The sequence below is a fragment of the Pan paniscus genome, chromosome 11 (assembly GCF_029289425.2).
Source record: "Pan paniscus chromosome 11, NHGRI_mPanPan1-v2.0_pri, whole genome shotgun sequence".
Taxonomy (NCBI): Eukaryota; Metazoa; Chordata; class Mammalia; order Primates; family Hominidae; genus Pan; species Pan paniscus.
Window position 1 is genome coordinate 2,268,448 of NC_073260.2, and position 21,698 is coordinate 2,290,145.

Below are 21,698 nucleotides of genomic sequence, written 5' to 3' on the forward strand. Positions count from 1 at the left end.
AGAGACATTAGACGTCGTTGCCGGGGGAGCCCTCCAAACACCCAGAAATGCCACAGCCAGGACCGTGGGACGCAGCAGAATCGTCCAAGGGGCAGGGGGGCAGCCTGGCCAGAAGAAAATGAGGGAGGGGCCGCGCGTGAGGTTCGGCAGGGGAGAACACAGGCCTCCGGCGGCCACAGACGCCGCTTTGCCATTTTGAGCGTTTCTGGGGAGGACAACGCGCGCAGGAAGCGCAGTCATCTCAAGCTGACCTCCAAGGCTACTGGGTTCGAGGGCTGGAACCGGGTCTGAAAGCCCCGACCCGTCTATGGCGCGGGGACTGTGGGTCCAGCCGGCCGCTTGGCCCCCTCGCTCGGCCCCGGTCCAGGCGCAGCGCTCGGGCCCCGGGGACGGTGAGATGCGGCGTGGCCAGCTTAGCTCGGGGTAGAGGCCACCCCAGCCTCGCCCCAGCCGGCCGGGTCCGCGACCTCGGGAGGGTCCGGTCCTTCCCTCGGCCCCCGCGACGCCGCGCCCGGGTGAGGCCCTGGGCTTCTTGCCGGTGACCACGCGGCCAGGGTGGCCCCCAGCCCAGGACGGCTACCAAGGGCGGCCCAGCCCCATCCCCGCGCCGCGGGTCCCGGAACCGAAGAGCTGGGAGCGGGGGCTCCCTGACAACATGGCGGCGGCGCCCGGGCGCCTCCCCGGGTCCCGGGTGTCTGCGTCTCCCCGCGAGGGCGTGGGCAAAGCCGGTGCCCTCCGACGACAGGAGGCGAAAGGAACCCAGGACCAGACCCGCGGGGCGAACAGTGCTGGAGGACCATGCACCGACCACGCCCGAAGCAGAACCAAGGCCCGCCCTGTTGCCGTGGCGACTGCGCGCGGGGTAGACGCAGGCGCCGCAAGCCGTGAGCTCTCAGTGCAGGCGCATAGGCTGCGGGGTTGAGGCGCATTGCGTGCGCGTGCGCGCTGCTCACACGCGGACGGTTCTGTGCGCCGCAATGGCTGCCCGCGAGTGTCGGAGAGGCGGAGCTCTCAGTCTTTTACAGGACCGGGTCTCCTGATGCCGCCGGTGGTTCCTCGAGGCCCCCTTCCACGCATCCGCCGCCGCTGCTTCATCAGGACTTCATTTCGGTGACGCAGAGCTTTGGCGAGAGCTACGGCAACAGCAAGAACTGCCGGCGGCTCTTGTGCTGCAGGGTGAGGACCGCGCCCGGCTGACCGAGGCCCGGGGTCGCTGCGCCCGCTGCCCTCCCAGCCTGCGGCTCCGAGCGGGGCCTGGGCGGGCAGACTCGACTCCCCCGACGCCGCCCTCTCCACCCTTACCCCGCAAAAAGGGGCAAATCTGCTTTCCGGGCCGGGGCAGCCGTGGTCGGCACGCCTGCAGCCGTCTCAGCGGCCCAAATTCTGCGAGGCGGTGGTGGTGGGAGGAAGGATTGGAGCCCCAGCAGGTTGTCTGGGCTTCGTTTGCTTTTCGGCAAGGTCCTGGCCCAGGCCCCAGTCCCTCTTGGAGCGGAAACCTCTGGACCTGTTGCTCCTAAGAAAGCAAGCGGCCCCTGACGCGTTGCTGTGGCCTGGTTTGACCCTCGTAGCCAGCCCATGTTCTGTGAGGCATGAAGCTCCACGCAGACACCACGACAAAGTGAGATGAACTAAGACCTCTTCTTGATTCTAAGCAGGGAACGCACAGCTCACCCTGTCACGTGCAGCGATCATAAGCTGAGAATTACCCTCTGCCTTCCCACAGCGTCTAATCTTTTTTTATGTTTTTGTGGCAAGGTCTCGCTTAGTCGCCCAGGCTGGAGCGCAGTGGCGATCACGGCCCACTGCGGCCTCGACCTCCTGGGCTCCAGCGTGCGTCTAATCTAGAACCAAATCCTCCTTCCTTAGATCATCCCCCAAATCACCCAACTACAGGTGAAATCCTGTAATAGTTTCCTCCGAACACCCTGTTGCTGAGACACCTCAACGTCTCAACCTGGTGTGTTTGTACACACAGCGTAGAGTAAAAGACCCAACTTGTTTAACTACAGGCGTGTTTGCAGTGGTCTTTGGCTTAAGGGCGTTATAGACTCTCAGTCGGAGAGTCACTGAGATTCAGTTGAGACTCTCAACTCAGAGCATGCCTTTCTGAGTCCCTTTTGTGTCTGTCTCTGGGAGCACAACCTATCCTTGGCTGGGAAGAAACAGGCATATTCTTTGTTTCATTCTCCTTGAACGCCAACCGTGGCCAGTTGCCGTTTTAGTTCTGACTGTGCAGAGATGAATAAAACAGATTTGTAGGAGAGGCTGGTGAGAAGCTAGCCACAGACAGGCAGAGGCAGGTGGCACATGTGTACGTCCTGTGTGGAAAAGAGCAGGGCCCTGGGGAAGAACCGTGGCTGGTTCTGAGGGCTCGGGGGAGGCTGTGGCACTGAAGGCAAGATCTGAGGGCTGAGAAGCTGCTGGCACCGGGCAGGGTGGGGAGGGGCTGACTTGAGCCTGAGCGAAACTGCCTGAGGCAAGGAAAACCTTGGCATATTTGCGACGGTGAAATTCCCAGGGCTGGGAGACAGAGTGGGGGTTGGCTCAGTCCATCCGTGGTCCTACAGGTCCTGGAGGTAAGGAAGCAGACCACCACTTTTCCTGCTGGCCTCCTCTCCCCACCTTGCCTAGTTTATAAGGCAGGAGGAAAGGGAGAAAGCAAACAGTTGGAAAGAAACAGAAGTAAGATAAATAGCCAGACGACCTTGGCGCCACCACCCAGCCCTGGTGGTTAATAATTATAATAATAATATCAGCTCCTGACCTGAACTACTTGTGTTATCTGTAAATTCCAGACGTTGTATGCGGAAGCATTGTAAAACTTTCTGTTCTGTGAGCTGATGCATAGCCCCTAGTCACATTTCCCGGGCTTACTCAATCTACCAGGACCCTTCCATGTGGACCCCTTAGAGTTGTAAGCCCTTAAAAGGGCCGGGAATTTCTTTTTCAGGGAGCTCGGTACTTAAAGACGCAAGTCTGCTGAAGTTCCCGCGGAATAAAGCCACTTCCTTCTTTTTTTTTTTTTTTTTTTTGAGACGGAGTCTCGCCACTTCCGTCTTTAACCTGTTGTCAGGGGTTTTGTCTGCGGCTCGTCCTGCTACAGAGGTAGCATGGAGGGTTCAGTTGATGTGCGGGAAGATTTTGGCGTGGACTGGAGGTCTGAGATGTTTACTGTGAAACTGCTCTGGCTGGGTGGAGACACAGTGGAGGGCAGGAGGCCAGGAGAGCTGCCTGGCCGTGGGAAAAGCTGAGTGGGGGGAGGAGTGCTCCGCAGGAGTGGGCCTTGGGAGAAGGAGGGCGAGTCCCCGGGTGGAGGGGCCAGCAAAGGCTGTGCAGGCTCTGACTTGGGGACACCGAGGAGCTCCGTTTTGGATCTGCCCACTGTGAGATGCCTGGGAGGCGCCATGGAGACCTTGGTGGGCAGGTGGTGCCAGGATCAGAGTCTGCCAGGGGAGACAGGTTTTAGGAGTCCCTAGGTATAGATGGTTTTTGTCGTCCGGAAAGGTTGGAAGAAGGGGCCAGGCCTAGTCCTGAGCGCCACCAGACTGAGAAGATTGGGGTCGGGAGGAGGGCAAGGGCAGCCAGAGAACCAGGAAAACATCTCATCATTGAAGATACGGTTCAGGAAGGAGAATGGCCAAATTCCAGATGCTGTTGAGAAGTAGATTTAAATAGATTGAAAGTAAAAGGATGGACTGGGCACAATGGCTCATGCCTGTAATCTCAGAACTTGAGGAAGCTGAGGTGGGAGGATCAAGTGAGACAGGAAGTTCAAAAGCAGCCTGGTCAAAATAGTGACATCCCGTCTCTACAAAAAATAAAATAAATTAGGACCTATAGTCCTAGCTACTCAGGCAGCTGAGGCAGGAGGATTGTGGGAGTCAAGGAGTTTGAGGCAGTCATGAACTATGATTGCACCACTGCACTCCAGGCTGGGCAACAGAACAAGACCCCGTTTCAAAATAAAAAAAAAAATTATTACATGATATAAGGACATTATATAGTAATAAAAGGGTCAATTCATGAACAAATTATAGCAATCATAAAGATGTATGGCCGGGCGCAGTGGCTCACGCCTGTAATCCCAGCACTTTGGGAGGCCCAGGTGGGTGGATCACAAGGTCAGGAGATCGAGACCATCCTGGCTAACACGGTGAAACCCCGTCTCTACTAAAAAACACAAAAAAATTAGCCAGGCGTCGTGGCAGGCGCCTGTAGTTCCAGCTACTCGGGAGGCTGAGGCAGGAGAATGGCATGAGCCCGGGAGGCAGAACTTGCAGTGAGCCGAGATCGCGCCACTGCCCTCCAGCCTGGGCAACAGAGCAATACTGCGTCTCAAAAATAAATAAATAAAGATGTATGTACCAAGAACAGCTCCCCAAAATATATGAAGCAAACATTGGCAGATTTGAAGACAGAAATAAGTTCTACAATAATAGTTGTAGATGTCACTCAACCTATTTCAGTAATGGAAAACGTATGTAGGTGGCAGATCAACAAGGAAATAGAGGGTCTGGACAGTGCTAAAATCAACTAGAAAGGACGGACACAGAACACTCACCCAACAACAGCAGAACACACAGTTTTTAAGCACACAGAACATCCTCCAGGACAGACCATGTGTTAGGCCACATATTAAAATATATTAAAAGAAGTTTATATATATATATATATATATATGTGTGTGTGTGTTTTTGTTTTTTTTGTTTTTTTTTTTTGCTTGCTTTGTTGCCCTGGCTAGAGTGCAGTGGCGCGATCTCGGCTCACCACAACCTCCACCTCCTGGGTTGAAGTGATTCTCCTGCCTCAGCCTCCTGAGTAGCTGGGATTATAGGCACCCGCCACCACGCTTGGCTAATTTTTGTATTTTTAGTAGAGACGGGGTTTCACCATCTAGGCCAGGCTGGTCTCAAACTCCTGACCTCAGGTGATCTGCCTGCCCCAGCCTCCCAAAGTCCTGGGATTACAAGCGTGAGCCACCGCACCTGGCCTTAAGATATTTTCTTTTCTTTTTTTTTTTTTTTTTTTTTGAGACAGAGTCTTACTTTGTCACCCAGGCTGGAGCGCAGTAGCGCTATCTCGGCTCACTGCAACCTCCACCTGCTGGGTTCAAGCGATTCTCATGCCTCAGCCTCCAGAGTAGCTGGGACTATAGGCATGTGCCACCATGCCCAGCTAATGTTTGTAGTTTTAATAGAGATGGCGTTTCACCATGTTGACCAGCCTGGTCTCGAACTCCTAACCTCAGGTGATCTACCTATCTCGAACTCCCAAAGTACTGGGATTACAGGCATGAGCCACTGCGCCTGGCCTATATTTTCATTTTCAAAGTTTTTTTTTTTTTTTTTTAAGACGGAGTTTCACTCTTATTGTCCAGGCTAGAGTGCAATGGCATGATCTCGACTCACTGCAACCTCCGCCTACCAGGTTCAAGCGATTCTCCTGCCTCAGCCTCCCGAGTACCTGGGATTACAGGCATGTTCCACCATGCCTGGCTAATTTTTTTTTTTTAATTTATTTATTTTTTTTGAGACGGAGTCTCGCTCTGTCACCCAGGCTGGAGTGCAGTGGCGCGATCTCAGCTCACTGCAAGCTCTGCCTCCCGGGTTCACACCATTCTCCTGCCTCAGCCTCTCCGGGTACCTGGGATTACAGGCACCCGCCACCACGCCCGGCTAATTTTTTATATTTTTAGTAGAGATGGGGTTTCACCATGGTCTCGATCTCCTGACCTCGTGATCCGCCCGCCTCGGCCTCCCAAAGTGCTGGGATTACAAGTGTGAGCCACTGCGCCCAGCCTAATTTTTTTATTTTTTAATTTTTTTTGAGACAGAGTCTAGTTCTGTCATCCAGGCTGGAGTGCAGTGGCGCGATCTCGGCTCACTGCAACCTCCACCTCCTGGGTTCAAGCTATTCTCCTTTCTCAACCTCCCAAGTAGCTAGGATTATAGGCGCCCGCCACCATGCCTGGCTAATTTTTGTATTTTTAGTAGAGTCGGGTTTTCACTGTGTTGGCCAGGCTGGTCTCAAACTCCTGACCTCGTGATCCACCTGCTTTGGCCTCCCAAAGTGCTGGGATTACAAGCATGAGCCACAGCACCTGGCTTAATTTTTGTATTTTTAGTAGAGATGGGGTTTCGCCATGTTGGTTAGGCTGGTCCTGACTTCAGGTGATCTGCCCACCTCGGCCTCCCAGAATGCTGGGATTGCAGGCATGAGCCACCATGCCCAGCCTCAAAGGTTGAAATAATACAATATGTATATACACACACGTGGGTGCACATGTGTGTGTGTCTGTCTGCCTCCTAGGCCAGAGTGCGGTTACATGATCCATAGCTCACTGTAGCCTTGAACTCCTGGGCTCAAGTGATCCTCCCATCTCAGCCTCCCAAATAGCTAGGACTACAGGTGCACACCACCACACCTGGCTAATTTTAATTTGTAGAGATGGGATCTCACTATGTTGCCCAGGTGGGTCCTGAACTCCTTTCCTCAAATGAGCCTCCCACCTGGGGCTCCCAAAGCACTGGGATTGTAGGTGTGAGTTAGTGTGTCCATCCATCAAAGTATGTTTTTCAGCCACAGTGGAATGACATTAGAAATCAGTAACAGGAGGCCAGGTGTGGTGACTCACGCCTGTAAACCCCAGCACTTTGGGAGGCTGAGGTGGGCGGATCACCTGAGGTCATGAGTTCAAGACCAGCCTGGCCAACATAGTGAAACCTCCTTTCTACTAAAAATACAAAAATTAGCCAGGCATGGTGATGCGTGCCTGTAATCCCAGCCACTCGGGAGGCTGAGGCAGGAGAATCGCTTGAATTCAGGAGGCAGAGGTTGCAGTGAGCTGAGATCGCCTCACTGCACTCCAGCCTGGGCAACAAAAGCGAAACTCCGTCTCAAAAAAAAAAAAAGAAACGAGTAACAGGAAAAGCTGGAAAATTTGCAAATCTGTGGCAATTAAACAACATACTCTTAACCAATGGGTCAAAGAAGAACTACAAGGGAAGGTAGAAAATACTTAGAGATGAATGAAAACGAGAGCAGAAACTACCAGAATGTATGGGATGGAGCCAGGTTGTGCTCAGGTGGAAATTAACGTCTGTAAACACCGATTTTTTGTAGTTCCTCAGTGTGATGATTTGGTTTCACACTCATGTGAGATGTGCTTTTCTCAAACCTTCTTACAAAGTCAGCGCCTTACCCATCTGACCCCCAAAAACACAGTAGGGTCCCCCAGTTCCACTTGCCGTTTCTCTTGTCCTGACAGAAACGTAGGGTTCCTTGACCGCTCTGTGACCTAGCCAGCTGCATGGTTTTTTTTTTTTTTTTTTGAGACGGTGTCTCGCTCCGTTGCCCAGGCTGGAGTGCAGTGGTGCAATCTCAGCTCACTGCAACCTCCGCCTCCTGGGTTCAAGCAGTTCTCCTGCCTCAGACTCCCAAGTAGCTGGGACTACAGGCGCCCGCCACCATGCCCAGCTAATTTTTGTATTTTTAGTAGAGTCGGGGTTTCACTATGTTGGCCAGGCTGGTTTTGAACTCCTGACTGGGTGATCCACCCGCCTCAGCCTCCCAAAGTGTTGGGATTACAGGCGTGAGCCACCGCGCTGGCCCCAGCTGCGTGTTTTTTCCACATGCTTTTAATCCCAGCTACTCGGGAGGCTGAGGTAGGAGAATCACTTGAATCCAGGAAGCTGAGGTTGCAGTGAGCCGAGACTGAGCCACTGCACTCCAGCCTGGGTGACAGAGCTAGATTCTGTTTCAAAAAAAAAAAAAAAAAGAACAAGATGCCTGCTTCACCACTGCTATTAAATATTGTACTGAAAGTCCTGCCCAGGGGCAATTACATGAGAAAAAGAAATAAGAGGCATTCAAATGGAAAAGAAGGAAGTAGAACTATCTCTATTCACAGATAACATGATCCTACATATAGAAAATACCAAAGAATACACCAGAAAGCTACTAGAGTTAGTAAACAAATTCGGTAAAGTTGCAGGGTGTAGTATCAACAAGAAAATCAGTTGCATTTCTATGCACCTGCAATGAACAGTCCAAAAAAGGAAATGAAGAAAACGATTCTATTTATAACAACATCTAAAAAGTAAAATGCCAAGAAATAAATTTAACCAAGGAGGTGAAATACTTGCACACTGAAAACTACAAAACATTGCTGAAAGAAATTAAAGAAAACCTGAATAAGCGCAAAGGACCCCTCGTTCGTGAGTAGGAAGACAGCATTATTAAGATGTTAATACTTCCCTAAATGATCCAAAACAATGTTGAAAAAGAACAAAGTTGGGCCAGACGCGGTGGCTCACCCAGTAATCCCAGCACTTTGGGAGGCCAACGCGGGCGGATTACGAGGTCAGGAGTTCAAGACTATAGGGTCCAGCCCTACTGTGCCTGTGTGTTTTTCTCTTCATGTGCAGAGATGAGAGATCGTAGAAATAAAGACACAAGACAAAGAGATGGAAGAAAAGACAGCTGGGCCCAGGGGACCACTACCACCAAGGCATGGAGACCGGTAGTGGCCCCGAATGCCTGGCTGCATTGTTATTCATTCGATACAAGGCAAGGGGGCAGGGTAAGAAGTGTGAGTCGTCTCCAGTGATACGTAAGGTCACGCGAGTCACGTGTCCACCGGACAGGGGGCCCTTCCCTATTTGGTAGCCGAGGCGGAGAGAGAATGGGGACAGCTTATGTCATTATTTCTTCTATGTATTTCTTGGAGAGATCAAAGACTTTTAATACTTTCACTAATTCTGCTACTGCTATCTAGAAGGCACAGCCAGGTGTACAGGGCGGAACACGAAAGTGGACCAGGAGCGTGACCGCTGAAGCACAGCATCACAGGGAGACATTTAGGCCTCCGGATGGCTGCGGGCGGGCTTGACTGATGTCAGGCCTTCCACAAGAGGTGGTGGAGCAGAGTCTTCTCTAACTCCCCCGGGGAAACGGAGACTCCCTTTCCTGGTCTGCTAAGTAACGGGCGTCTTCCCAGGCACTGGCGTTACCGCTAGACCAAGGAGCCCTCTAGTGGCCCTGTCTGGGCATAACAGAAGGCTCACACTTGGCTTTGGTCGCTTCTCACCATGTCCCTTCAGCTCCTATCTCTGTATGGCCTGGTTTTTCCCAGGTTATAATTGTAGAACAGAGATTATTATAATATTGGAACAAAGAGTAATGCTACAAACTAATGATTAATATTCACATATCATCATATCTATATTCTAGTTCCAGTATAACTTTCTTATTCTGTATATTTTCTTTATTATACTGGAACAGCTCGTGCCCTCGGTCTCTTGCCTCGGCACCTGGGTGGCTTGCCGCCCACAGAGACCAGTCCAGCCAACATGATGAAACCCCGACTCTACGAAAAATACAAAAATTAGCCGGGTGTGGTGACAGGCGCCTGTAATCCCAGCTACCTGGGAGGCTGAGGCAGGAGAATCGCTTGAACCTGCGAGGCAGAGGTTGCAGGAGCCGAGATGGCGCCACTGCACTCCAGCCTGGGTGACAGAGCGAGACTCCGTCTCAACAAAAACCCAAAAAACAACAAAAAAAGTTAAAACTATAAAACTCTTAGGAAAAAAACGGGATAAACCTTCACAACTTTTAATTTGGCAACAGATTCTTAGAAATGACACTAAAAGCACAAGCAACAAGAGACCGACAAAGTGGATGTCATCAAAATAATTTCTGCACATCGGCCGGGTGTGGTGGCTCACGCCTGTAATCCCAGCACTTTGGGAGGCTGAGGCGGGTGGATCGGGAGTTCAACACCAGCCTGGCCAAGATGATGAAACCCCGTCTCTACTAAATATCCAAAAATTAGTCGGGCGTGGTGGCGGGCGCTGTAATCCCAACTAAACTCTGGAGGCTGAGGCAGAGAACTGCTTGAACCCAGGAGGGGGAGGTTGCTGTGAGCCAAGATCGCGCCAGTGCACTCCCGCCTGGGCAACAGAGTGAGACTCTTGTCTCAAAAAATAATAATTTTTGCACTTCAAAGACAGTATCAACTGAATAAAGAAGCAACCCACAGGAAGATTTGAAAATAACATATATGACAAGGGATTGAGATCTAGATTATTTATTTATTTATTATTTACTTATTTTTTTTTGAGACAGAGTCTCGCTCTGTTGCCCAGGCTGGAGTGCAGTGGCGTGATCTCGGCTCACTGCAAGCTCTGCCTCCTGGGTTCACGTCATTCTCCTGCCTCAGCCTCCCGAGTAGCTGTGACTACAGGTGCCCGCCGCTACACCTGGCTAATTTTTTTTTTTTTTTTTTTTTTTTGAGATACGGTCTCCATCTTTTGCTCAGGCTGGAGTGCAATGGAACGGTCTCAGGTCACTGCAACCTCTGCCTCTCGGGTTCAAGTACTTCTCCTGCCTCAACCTCCCGAGTAGCTGAGATTACAGGCGCCCGCCACCACGCCCAGCTAATTTGTGTATTTTTAGTAGAGACGAGGTTTTACCATGTTGGCCAGGATGGTCTCGTTCTCTTGACCTTGTGATCTGCCTGCTTCGGCCTCCCAAAGTGCTGGGATTACAGGCATGAGCCCCCGTGCCCGGCCGAGATCCAGATGATTTTTTTTTTTTGAGATGGAATCTCACTCTGTCGCCCAGGCTGGAGTGCAGTGGCGTGATCTCGGCTCACTGCAAGCTCCGCCTCCCGGGTTCATGCCATTCTCCTGCCTCAGCCTCCCGAGTAGCTGGGACTATAAGCGGCCGCCACCACGCCCGGCTAATTAATATATATATATATATATATATGTTTGTATTTTTAGTAGAGACGGGGTTTCACTGTGTTAGCCAGGATGGTCTCGATCTCCTGACCTCGTGATCCGCCTGCATCGGCCTCCCAAAGTGCTGGGATTACAGGCGTGAGCCGCCATGCCCGGCCGATCCAGATGATTTTTAAAAATCATAAAACTCAACAAAAAACAACCCAATTCAAAAATGGGCAAAGGATTTGATAGGCATTTTTCCAAAGAAGACATACAAATGGCCAGTCAACACAGGGAAAATGTTGAACATCACTAATCGTTAGGGAGATGCAAATCAAAACCACAGGCTGGGCATGGTGGCGCACGCCTGTAATCCCAGCACTTTGGGAGGCCAATGCGGGCGGATCATGAGGTCAGGAGATCATGAGGTCAGGAGATCAAGACCATCCTGTGTAGGGACCAGCCCCACAGGGTCAGTGGGTCTCGCCCCGTGTGTGGAGACGAGAGAGTGTAGAAATAAAGACAGAACACAAAGAGATAAAAGAAAAGACAGCTGGGCCCGGGGGACCACTACCACCAAGTCGCGGAGACCGGTAGTGGCCCCAAATGGCAGGCTGCACTGATATTTATTGGATACAAGACGAAGGGGCAGGGTAAAGAGTGTGAGCCATCTCCAGTCATAGGTAAGGCCATGTGGGTCACGTGTCCACTGGACGGGGGCCCTTCCCTGCCTGGCAGCCTAGGCAGAGAGAGGGAGAGGAGATAGAGAGAGAGACAGCTTACGCCGTTATTTCTGCATATCAGAGACTTTTAGTACTTTCACTAATTGACTACTGCTATCTAGAAGGCAGAGCCAGGTGTACAGGATGGAACATGAAGGCAGACTAGGAGCGTGACCACTGAAGCACAGCATCTCAGGGAGACGGTTAGGCCTCCGGATAACTGCAGGTGGGTCTGACTGATGTCAGGCCCTCCACAAGAGGTGGAGGAGCAGAGTCTTCTCTAAACTCCCCCGGGGAAAGGGAGACTCCCTTTCCCTGTCTGCTAAGTAGCAGGTGTTTTCCCTTGACACTGACGCTACCGCTAGACCATGGTCTGCTTGGCAACAGGTGTCTTCCCAGACGCTGGCATCACCGCTAGACCAAGGAGCCCTCTGGTGGCCCTGTCCTGGCATAACAGAAGGCTCGCACTCTTGTCTTCTGGTCACTCCTCACTATGTCCCCTCAGCTCCTATCTCTGTATGGCCTGGTTTTTCCTAGGTTATGATTGTAGAGCAAGGATTATTATAATATTGGAATAAAGAATAAGTACTACTAATGATTAATTATATTCATATATAATCATATCTAAGATCTATATCTGGTATAACTATTCTTGTTTTATATTTTATTATACTGGAACAGCTCGTGTCCTCGGTCTCTTGCCTTGGCACCTGAGTGGCTTGCCACCCACAATCCTGGCTAACACAGTGAAACCCCGTGTCTACTAAAAATACAAAAATTAGCCAGGCATGTGGATGTGCGCCTGTAATCCCAGCTACTCAGGAGGCTGAGGCAGGAGAATTGCTTGAACCCGGGAGGTGGAGCTTGCAGTGAGCTGAGATTGCGCCATTGCGCTCTAGCCTGGGCGACAGAGCAAGACTGTCTCAAAAAAAAAAAAAAAAAAAAAAAGCAGGTATTTCACAGCCATGTTCATCGCATCAATATTCACAATGGCTAAAACAGGCCGGGTGTGGTGGCTCACGCCTGTAATCCCAGCACTTTGGGAGGCTGAGGCTGGCAGATCATCTGAGGTCAGGAGTTCAAGACCAGCCTGGCCAACATGCTGAAAACCTGTCTCTACTAAAAATGCAAAATTTAGCCAGGCATGGTGGTGGGTGCCTGTAATTTCAGCTACTCCGGAGGCTGAGACAGGAGAATGGCCTGGACCCAGGAGGCGGAGGTTGCAGTAAGCCGAGATCGTGCCACTTCACTCCAGCCTGGACAACAGAGTGAGACTCTGTCTCGAAAAAAAAAAAAGGACAAAATGCTGTAGGATTCCACTGATATGACGTACCTGGAGTCAGCAGAGCCACAGAGACAGATGGTAGAATGGTGAGTGCCAGGGGCTGGGGTCCATTGTTTAATGGCTACAGTTTCTACTGGGGGTGATGAGATAGTGGAAAATAGTGATGACGGCACACAGCGTTGTGAAGGCACGAATGTACCTAATGCCACCAAATTTCACATGCGGAAATGGTTAAGTGGTCAATTTTATATTATGTATAATTCAGCACACAGACCAGCACGGCCCCAAGTGCGGATGCAGTAGGTCACGGCCACACGCGCCAGAGCCACCTGCCAGCCGCCCGCCGGCAGCCTTTCAGTCTGAGGGACAGCACAGACGTGATGTGTGGCCGGGCATGGCCCCCAGTCTGTGAGCCATAGAGGGTGGGACTGGGTGTCCCAGCAGGAATCGGGGTGTGGAGGAGCTGCCTAGATCGTCTGGAGAAGGCAGATGGACCTCGAGGGGAGGGTTTGGGCTCAGCAGCCTCTCACCCTTGCTGGCCAGGCTCCCAGGATTCCCTGCCCAGGGACCTCTCACCCCCTCAGCTGGTGGCTCTGCAGCCAACCTGCCCGTCTGTGCTGCTCCGGGGGTGGGCAGAGAGAGATCGGGGGTGTCTGCACAGGCATGGGCAGCCTAGGCTCACTTGCCCCTTGGGTGACCTACTGTGCCCTGCACAGGCTGACGAGGGCCCTGGCGATGCAGACCTGGGGTCCTCCTGCAGAAGTTGGGCCCCTTCACATGTCAGGTTGCTGTGCCAGTGAAGGGGTGGCCAGCCCCTCCACACATGTGGGTGTTTCTTGTCAAGTGGGATGAGACACTGAGAAAAGAAAGAAGACACAGAGACAAAGTATAGAGAAAGCAGTGGGCCCAGGAGACGGTGCTCAGCATACGGAGGACCCGCACCGGCCCCAGTCTCTGAGTTCCCTCAGTATTTATTCATTACCATTTTCACTATCTTTGCAAGAGGAATGCGGCAGCAGAGCAGAGGTCAGCAAGAAAACGTGAGCAAAGGCATCTGTGTCACAAATAACTTGAAGGGAAGGTGCTGTGCCCGGATGTGCACGTAGGCCAGATTCATGCTTCTCTCCACCCAAACATCTCAGTGTAGCAAAGAGTAACAGAGCAGTATTGCCGCCAGCATATCTCGCCTCCAGCCACAGGGCGGTTTTCTCGTGTCTCAGAATAGAACTAATGTACAATCGGGTTTTACACGGAGACATTCCGTTCCCAGGGGCATGTAGGAGACAGAAGCCTTCCTCTTATCTCAACTGCAAAGAGGCCTCCCTCTTTCACTACTCCTCCTCAGCACAGACCCTTTACTGGTGTCGGGCTGGGGGACGGTAAGGTCTTTCCCTTCCCACGAGGCCATATCTCAGGCCGTCTCAGTGGGGGGAAACCTGGACAATACGCAGGCTTTCTTGGGCAGAGGTCCCTGCGGCTTTCTGCAGTGCCCTGTGTCCCTGGTTAATGGAGAATGGAGACTGGCGATGACTTTTACCAAGCATACTGCCTGCAAACACATTGTTAACAAAGCACATCCTGCACGGCCCTAAATCCCCTAAACCTTGAGTCAACACAGCACATGTTTCTGTGAGCACAGGAATGTGGGCAGGGGACTGTGGCCACCCTCACCCCTGGCAGAGCCATGCTGGGTAGCCCCATGCCCACCCTTCCCGGCTTGGGAGGCCCTGGCTGCTGCCCAGAAGGGGCATCAATGCCTGGGCCGTGGACAAGAGGGAAAGTGGCTTCCTTGGAAACCCTGCTCCTGGAGCCCTCCCTGAGGCTCTGGCCCCTCTGTGGGCCCAGCCAAGCCTGGAGCGTCTCCAGGCTCTGGTGTGCTTGGGGAGCTGGCCAGCTCTCGGCCTAGCTGGCGTCTCCAGAGCTGCGGTCCTGGGTGAGGGTCGCTGGTGGAGTTCTGGCCACCTAAGGCACCCGAGGGAGCCAAAGGAGCAGAGGTGTGGGGTGGGGGACGCCGTGGGGTACCTCCACATCCAAGGAGGGCTGCTGTTTGTCCTCACCCCCGTCCTGCGGGGACCCCGGCAGGCAGCCCCAGGAACTGCATAGGGATGGGACAGGGCCCAGATGTGAGGGCCGTGGTGGGGACGGTGTGTGGCCCTGGATGACCTCGTGTTGCAGTGTGACGTGATGGTCACTGCCACCATGCTGAGGGCCCCAGCCACCAGTCACCCACCATGGGGGGTGCCTCTGTGTGAGGCACGGGAGGGCCATGGCGTGAGGGGCTGTGGAAGTGGCCAGTGTTCTCCGCTCAGCCGCACACAGGATGGGCAGGGCAGGGTCATGCTGGCCGAGGGTAGTCTTGGGAGAAGGACAGGGTAACTCTCTGTAGCTGAGCCCCTGCTGCCCCGGCACCTGTTCTGGGCCTGGCTAGCGGCCCATGTACATCCCCAGCAGAACTCCACGTGGCTAGTCTGGCACCCACCACTACGGCCCCCTCACCCACACCCTTAACTGGACGCTGGGAAAAGGTGACTTCTTCCATCCTCTGGGTGCTTCCCAGGGAGGAGGCACCAGCTCCCAGCAGAGGCCTCTGTTCCCCCCTTGTCCCTGCAGGGCTGTGTGGGCACACTGGGTGCCAGTCGGAAGGGCAGGTGGCGATTCCCAGCTCTTGGGAGCTACCCGGCCACATCCCGGCCCTGCCCAGACGCTCCAGGGGCACCCCACACTCCTGCCCGCTGCGAGGCCCCGCCCCGCCAAGCCCAGCCCGTTATCGCTTGGACAAACCCTGGGTTGCTTTCTTCCGGGGGTCAGCACTCTGTTTGGGACCCTCTCCCTCCCTCCCTTAGGGCAGCAGAACGCCCCCACTCTCCCGGCCCTGCCTTTGAGTGGGGCACCTGCCAGGAGCAAGTGCTGGGGAGGCTTGGCGGGCGCAGCAGGGACTCGCCCTAGCGCAGCTCCGGATGCGGCCGCGGTAGGAGAACGAGCCAGTGGGGCGGGAGGCCGCGGAGATGGCCCGGGGGCCCTCTGCTTCCCCGCGCCGTGCCCGGGAAGGACCCCTGGGCAGCGGCCACGGGGCGCGGGGTGTTGGGGGGCACAGCCCCGGCGCGGCGCTGAAGCAGCGACGGCACGGGCGCCCTACGGCGACGGTCTCCATGGGGACCGCGGGCGCCAGGAACACGTGCGGCGTGGAGGGAGGAGCGCGCCCTGGCGGCCCCGTGACCCCGCCCACGTGACGGGCGCCCGCGGAAGGCGACATGGGCTCCGCTCCCTTGGCCCCGGTCCTGCTGCTGGCGCTCGGGCTGCGCGGCCTCCAGGCGGGGGGTGAGTGTGGCGGCGCCCCCCAGCCCATTCCCCGGCCCCGGCCCCGCCTCTGAGGTTCGCGTCCCCCTCACAGCCCGCAGGGCCCCGGACCCCGGCTTCCAGGAGCGCTTCTTCCAGCAGCGTCTGGACCACTTCAACTTCGAGCGCTTCGGCAACAAGACCTTCCCCCAGCGCTTCCTGGTGTCGGGTGAGACCCCGGCCCCGGCCCCGGCCCGGCCCGCCCCGCCGTCCCGCCGCCCCCCAGCACCCTCGCCTCATCCGCCCTCCCCACAGACAGGTTCTGGGTCCGGGGCGAGGGGCCCATCTTCTTCTACACTGGGAACGAGGGCGACGTGTGGGCCTTCGCCAACAACTCGGGCTTCGTCGCGGAGCTGGCGGCCGAGCAGGGGGCTCTACTGGTCTTCGCGGAGCACGTGGGTGCCGGGCGGGGTCGCGGGCGGGGGTCGCGGAGCACGTGGGTGCCGGGCGGGGTCGCGGGGCCGGGCTCAATGGCACGTTCCCCCCAGCGCTACTACGGGAAGTCGCTGCCGTTCGGTGCGCAGTCCACGCAGCGCGGGCACACGGAGCTGCTGACGGTGGAGCAGGCCCTGGCCGACTTCGCAGAGCTGCTCCGCGCCCTACGACGCGACCTCGGGGCCCAGGATGCCCCCGCCATCGCCTTCGGTGGAAGGTGGGCGCCTCCCACGGCCTCCGCACCCCCTCCCTCCCCTGCCCCGACCCAGCGCCCCCAGCCCTTCTCCCCACTCCCCTCTGACTCCCACCGCTGCCTTTTCGTAAGGCCTCAGGCAGTGGTTCCAGGCTTAAGTGTTGCCTCCCCCAGGAAGCCCTCCCACCTGTCCTCCCAGCCACCTGCTCAGCTTGGATGTGCGGCCACACTAGCGGCCTTTCCCAGTGAGAGCTGCACCCGCACCTGGCCCAGGGTTGGAATTTGTGGGTCTCAGAAGTGTCGTCCTCCTTGTGGCACCTGTGGGCCCCTGAGGAGGAAAAGAGGAAATGGGGTGTTGGGGGCAGCAGCCCTAACCCTGTGTCCCTCACCCAGTTACGGGGGGATGCTCAGCGCCTACCTGAGGATGAAGTATCCCCACCTGGTGGCGGGGGCGCTGGCGGCCAGCGCGCCCGTTCTAGCTGTGGCAGGCCTCGGCGACTCCAACCAGTTCTTCCGGGACGTCACGGCGGTGAGTGAGGCTTGGGGTCCTCCAGGCCCCTTAAGGGACAGCGGCTGCAGTGAGCACGGTCTCTTTCCCCCAGGACTTTGAGGGCCAGAGTCCCAAATGCACCCAGGGTGTGCGGGAAGCGTTCCGACAGATCAAGGACTTGTTCCTACAGGGAGGTGAGGTCCTCCCACCGCCCCCCACTGCCTGACCCGCCCCAGCGCCGGCTGTGCCCAAACCTCAAGTCTCTGCCCCTTCCACGCAGCCTACGACACGGTCCGCTGGGAGTTCGGCACCTGCCAGCCGCTGTCAGACGAGAAGGACCTGACCCAGCTCTTCATGTTCGCCCGGAATGCCTTCACCGTGCTGGCCATGATGGACTACCCCTACCCCACTGACTTCCTGGGTCCCCTCCCTGCCAACCCCGTCAAGGTGAGGCGCCTCCTCCCAGGGCGCAGGGAGAGGCCGGCTGGAGTGTCCCGAGGCTGGTGGTCAGCGGCCTGACCCTCATCCTGGGAGCCAGGGAGGCGGAGCTGGTGGAGGGGACCCCGCTGAGTCGCTGCTGCCCCTGCACTCCAGGTGGGCTGTGATCGGCTGCTGAGTGAGGCCCAGAGGATCACGGGGCTGCGAGCACTGGCAGGTGCCCTTCCCCCGGCCCCAGATGGGCAAGTGTGGAGACCCCAGGCTTGGCTTGGGTCCTGGGGCCGAGTGGGGCGAGGATCCGCAGCCTGGCCGGGGGGTTTGCCTCCTGCCCCAGGGCTGTGGTGGGGTGGACAGCACGACCTTCCCAGAAACCCTGGGGGAGGCAGGGGCCGTCCCTGGGGACCCTCTCAGCACTGGCTGTAGCCAGGCCCAGCTTGGTAGGTGCTGCTCAAGGGGCCCCTGGGGTCCCCAGCATGGAGGGCAACAGAGGGCAGCAGGCCCCACCCTGCCCCGTGGAGAGTGGGAGGGCTCTCAACAGTCAGGCCCAGGGCTGGCAGCACAGATACCGCCGACCTCCAAGCAGGTAGCCTGGAGGTCCTTCCTCACTGGGACCTACAGATCCCAGAGCCCCAGATCCCCTGCAGGACCATTCCGAGGGGGGACAGGTTGGTGGCCGGAGCCCGCGGTGTGTCTGTGTGTGGCTGCTGGGCCCCAGCGCCTCTCCTCCCCAGGGCTGGTCTACAACGCCTCGGGCTCCGAGCACTGCTACGACATCTACCGGCTCTACCACAGCTGTGCTGACCCCACTGGCTGCGGCACCGGCCCCGACGCCAGGGCCTGGGACTACCAGGTGTGGGGGTGTGGGTGGCCTGGAACCACTTGTGGGCAAGGGTGGGCGTGGGCTGGCCTGACTCAGGCTGGGGCACCTGCAGGCCTGCACCGAGATCAACCTGACCTTCGCCAGCAACAATGTGACCGATATGTTCCCCGACCTGCCCTTCACTGACGAGCTCCGCCAGCGGTACTGCCTGGACACCTGGGGCGTGTGGCCCCGGCCCGACTGGCTGCTGACCAGCTTCTGGGGGGGTGGTAAGGCTGAGGGGGGGTGGGCCAGTGTCCTGCTTTCTGCCCCGAGCTCTGCACCCCCTGCCCATGGCTCACAGCCCCCGTGAGGGGCCCACATCACAGCTTTCTCTGCCCCTTGCAGATCTCAGAGCCGCCAGCAACATCATCTTCTCCAACGGGAACCTGGACCCCTGGGCAGGGGGCGGGGTGAGTCCTGGCCTGGGCCCTATGACCCCGTTAGGTGGTTTGGTTTTTTTTGAGACAGGGTCTTCCTCTGGCGCCCAGGCTGGAATACAGTGGCGAGATCAGGGTTCACTGCAGTCTCCACCTCTGAGGCTCAAGCCTCCCAGTAACTGCGACTACAGGCGCTCACCACCATGCCCAGCTAATTTAAAAACATATTTTTTTGTAGAGACACAGTCTCACCATATTGCCCAGGCTGGTCTCGAACTCTTGGGCTCAAACGATCTTCCCCGCTTGGCCTCCCAGAGTGCTGGGATCACAGGCCCCTCGCCTGCCCCTACCCTGCTCCCGTCTCACCCCCAGAGTGCTGGGATCACAGGCCCCTCGCCTGCCCCTTCCCTGCTCCCGTCTCACCCCCAGAGTGCTGGGATCACAGGCCCCTCGCCTGCCCCTTCCCTGCTCCCGTCTCACCCTCAGATTGCTGGGATCACAGGCCCCTCGCCTGCCCCTTCCCTGCTCCCGTCTCACCCTCAGAGTGCTGGGATCACAGGCCCCACGCCTGCCCCTTCCCTGCTCCCGTCTCACCCTCAGAGTGCTGGGATCACAGGCCCCACGCCTGCCCCTTCCCTGCTCCCGTCTCACCCCCAGAGTGCTGGGATCACAGGCCCCTCGCCTGCCCCTTCCCTGCTCCCGTCTCACCCTCAGAGTGCTGGGATCACAGGCCCCACGCCTGCCCCTTCCCTGCTCCCGTCTTACCCCCAGAGTGCTGGGATCACAGGCCTCACGCCTGCCCCTTCCCTGCTCCTGTCTCACCCGGTTTTGCCCCCATCATCTCGTCACTTCCCACCTCCGTCTCTGGCTGGTTCTCTCTGGTTGCTTGATGGGCACTGAGTCTCGGCTCGCCCTCTCACGTCTCCTCTCCAATGGGCCCACGGAGGCTGGGCAGTTGCCTCGTCCCTCACCTGATGGAGTTCTTTCCACTGACCACAGATTCGGAGGAACCTGAGTGCCTCAGTCATCGCCGTCACCATCCAGGGGGGAGCGCACCACCTCGACCTCAGGTGCGGAGGGAGGTGGCCCGGCGGTGGTCGCGGGTCGGGCGGGACAGGCTCACCGAGGGCTGGGGCTGACGGGCCCCCTCTGTGCCCGCTCCCCAGAGCCTCCCACCCAGAAGATCCTGCTTCCGTGGTTGAGGCGCGGAAGCTGGAGGCCACCATCATCGGCGAGTGGGTAAAGGCAGCCAGGTGTGAGCAGCAGCCAGCTCTGCGTGGGGGGCCCAGACTCAGCCTCTGAGCACAGGACTGGAGGGGTCTCCAGGCTCCTCATGGAGTGGGGGCTTCACTCAAGCAGCTGGCGGCAGAGGGAAGGGGCTGAATAAACGCCCGGAGGCCTGGCCATGTATGTCCCGTCCTTCCTGTGGGGCCCACACGCAGGCTGTGGGAGCGGGACCCTCGGAGACACGGCTGGGGACGCAGCGCACCCCGCACAGGCCGGGTATGCCATGTGCTCCACAAGGTAGAGGCTCCACAACGCTCAGGTCTGCTCCTTAGGGCAGCGGGGGGCAGTGCCCCGCAAGGAAGCCCCGCTCTGCTGAGCCGCAGCAGACAGAGGCTGCAGCCACACCTCCAAGGTGACTCCTTCCCTGACATCCTCTGTACACAGCGACCCCTCCAGGGGAGGCCACTGGACAGTGCTTTTGGCCCCCAAGGGGCATGCAGTTGCTGTCCCTCCACCCTCTGGGACCACGCCCCCAGCACGTTAGTCTCGGAGGTCTGGGTGAGATGGAGAAGGTGCACCTTTTCCTGCTGTTGAGGCCCCACCTGCTGCCCTAGTCCTGCCCGTTCAGCCGGCCATGGGGCACCTGGTCCAGGAGGGCAGCACTGGGCCCACCGTGACAAGGGGCGGGCTAGGGTGGTACTGACAAGGGGCAGGCTAGGGCAGTGCTGGGCCCACCGTGACAAGGGGCAGGCTAGGGCCGTGCTGGGCCCACCGTGACAAGGGGCAGGATAGGGCCATGCTGGGCCCACCGTGACAATGGGCAGGCGCCAGGGCCACATGACAGCCGCTGTTCTCACCTTTCCAGGCACAGAGGAAGGAGTGCAGGATCAGGGCCCAGCATGAGGTGGGAGAGGAAACCCCAGGGCGCCCACTGTCCCCAGAGGGACACAGGTGGCTGCTGTGGGATGCTGGGGGTTGTGGGGACAGGCAGAGCCGAGGCCCACACTCGGGGCCCGACCTCCCGAGGGGCGGAGCTGGCAATCCTGGGCTGGGTCCGGGTAGCCCTGCCCTGTGCCGCCACCGGCTCTGGCTTCCCAGGGAAGGGGAGTCTTCCGGAAGTGAAGGTGATGGATTTTTCACAGGGGAGAGCGAGGGGGCGCGGCCCTAAGAGGTCACCTGGTTCAGGGTCGGGGGGGGACCCAGCCAAGGCCCAGGGTCAGCCCTGGGATAGGGACAGCAGTAGAGTGATGACGAGGACGACTCTGCCACCACAGCCCAGGGCTCGGGGCCACAGCCATGCCAGGCTGCTGGGAGCTGCCTGACCTGAGGGCCCGTGTATCCCTCAGCTGTGCGCCTCAGTGCCAGCCCTGCAGGGAAACAGGCCCTGTGTGAAACGCAGGCGCAAGGATGCCTCCCGCCAAGCATCTGCCCCGTGGGGCCAGGGACACGGAGCTTCCCCGTGGCCTCCCCCTGCCCACCAGCAGGGGACAGCTAGAGTGCAGTCTCAGCAAACTGAATTCTGAGACGTGACTTGAAAAACACCTTCTCCCCAACGTCCGCCCAGACTTTCCAGTCATGGAGACCCCTACAGACACAGGAGACATCGCGG

General features: G+C 57.1%; 1 protein-coding gene and 1 non-coding gene across 11 annotated transcripts; both read left to right on the forward strand.

Annotated features, from left to right (window-relative positions):
• Positions 1-917: 917 nt before the first annotated feature.
• DPP7 (dipeptidyl peptidase 7) lies at positions 918-20,266 on the forward strand. 10 transcript variants are annotated; one of them, XM_055117420.2, is made up of 14 exons: positions 918-1,618; positions 12,617-12,817; positions 16,123-16,236; positions 16,327-16,462; positions 16,556-16,719; positions 17,089-17,224; positions 17,298-17,379; positions 17,466-17,632; positions 17,780-17,840; positions 18,355-18,473; positions 18,556-18,712; positions 18,831-18,895; positions 19,862-19,932; positions 20,029-20,266. In XM_055117420.2, the coding sequence occupies exons 2-14, from the start codon at positions 12,771-12,773 to the stop codon at positions 20,162-20,164; spliced, it is 1,455 nt and encodes a 484-aa protein (XP_054973395.1). In that variant the 5' UTR covers positions 918-1,618; positions 12,617-12,770; the 3' UTR covers positions 20,165-20,266. The 10 variants fall into 10 exon arrangements, with proteins under 10 accessions (XP_054973395.1, XP_054973397.1, XP_054973400.1 ...); XM_055117422.2 differs by lacking the exon at positions 17,298-17,379 and having other exon boundaries at positions 16,323-16,462; XM_055117425.2 differs by lacking the exon at positions 17,298-17,379.
• On the forward strand, positions 7,112-7,211 carry LOC112440928 (small nucleolar RNA U13). The gene has a single exon (XR_003028913.1). It is a non-coding gene; the product is annotated as a small nucleolar RNA U13 (small nucleolar RNA).
• Positions 20,267-21,698: the final 1,432 nt, after the last annotated feature.

Excerpts from the sequence above, each read along its gene's own strand:
- DPP7 (XM_055117419.1), top strand. The coding sequence starts at position 15,983 with ATGGGCTCCGCTCCCTTGGCCCCGGTCCTGCTGCTGGCGCTCGGGCTG. Across the intron at positions 16,720-17,088 it reads GCCATCGCCTTCGGTGGAAG|TTACGGGGGGATGCTCAGCG; the intron begins GTGGGCGCCTCC and ends TCCCTCACCCAG. Across the intron at positions 17,841-18,354 it reads GGGGCTGCGAGCACTGGCAG|GGCTGGTCTACAACGCCTCG; the intron begins GTGCCCTTCCCC and ends TCTCCTCCCCAG.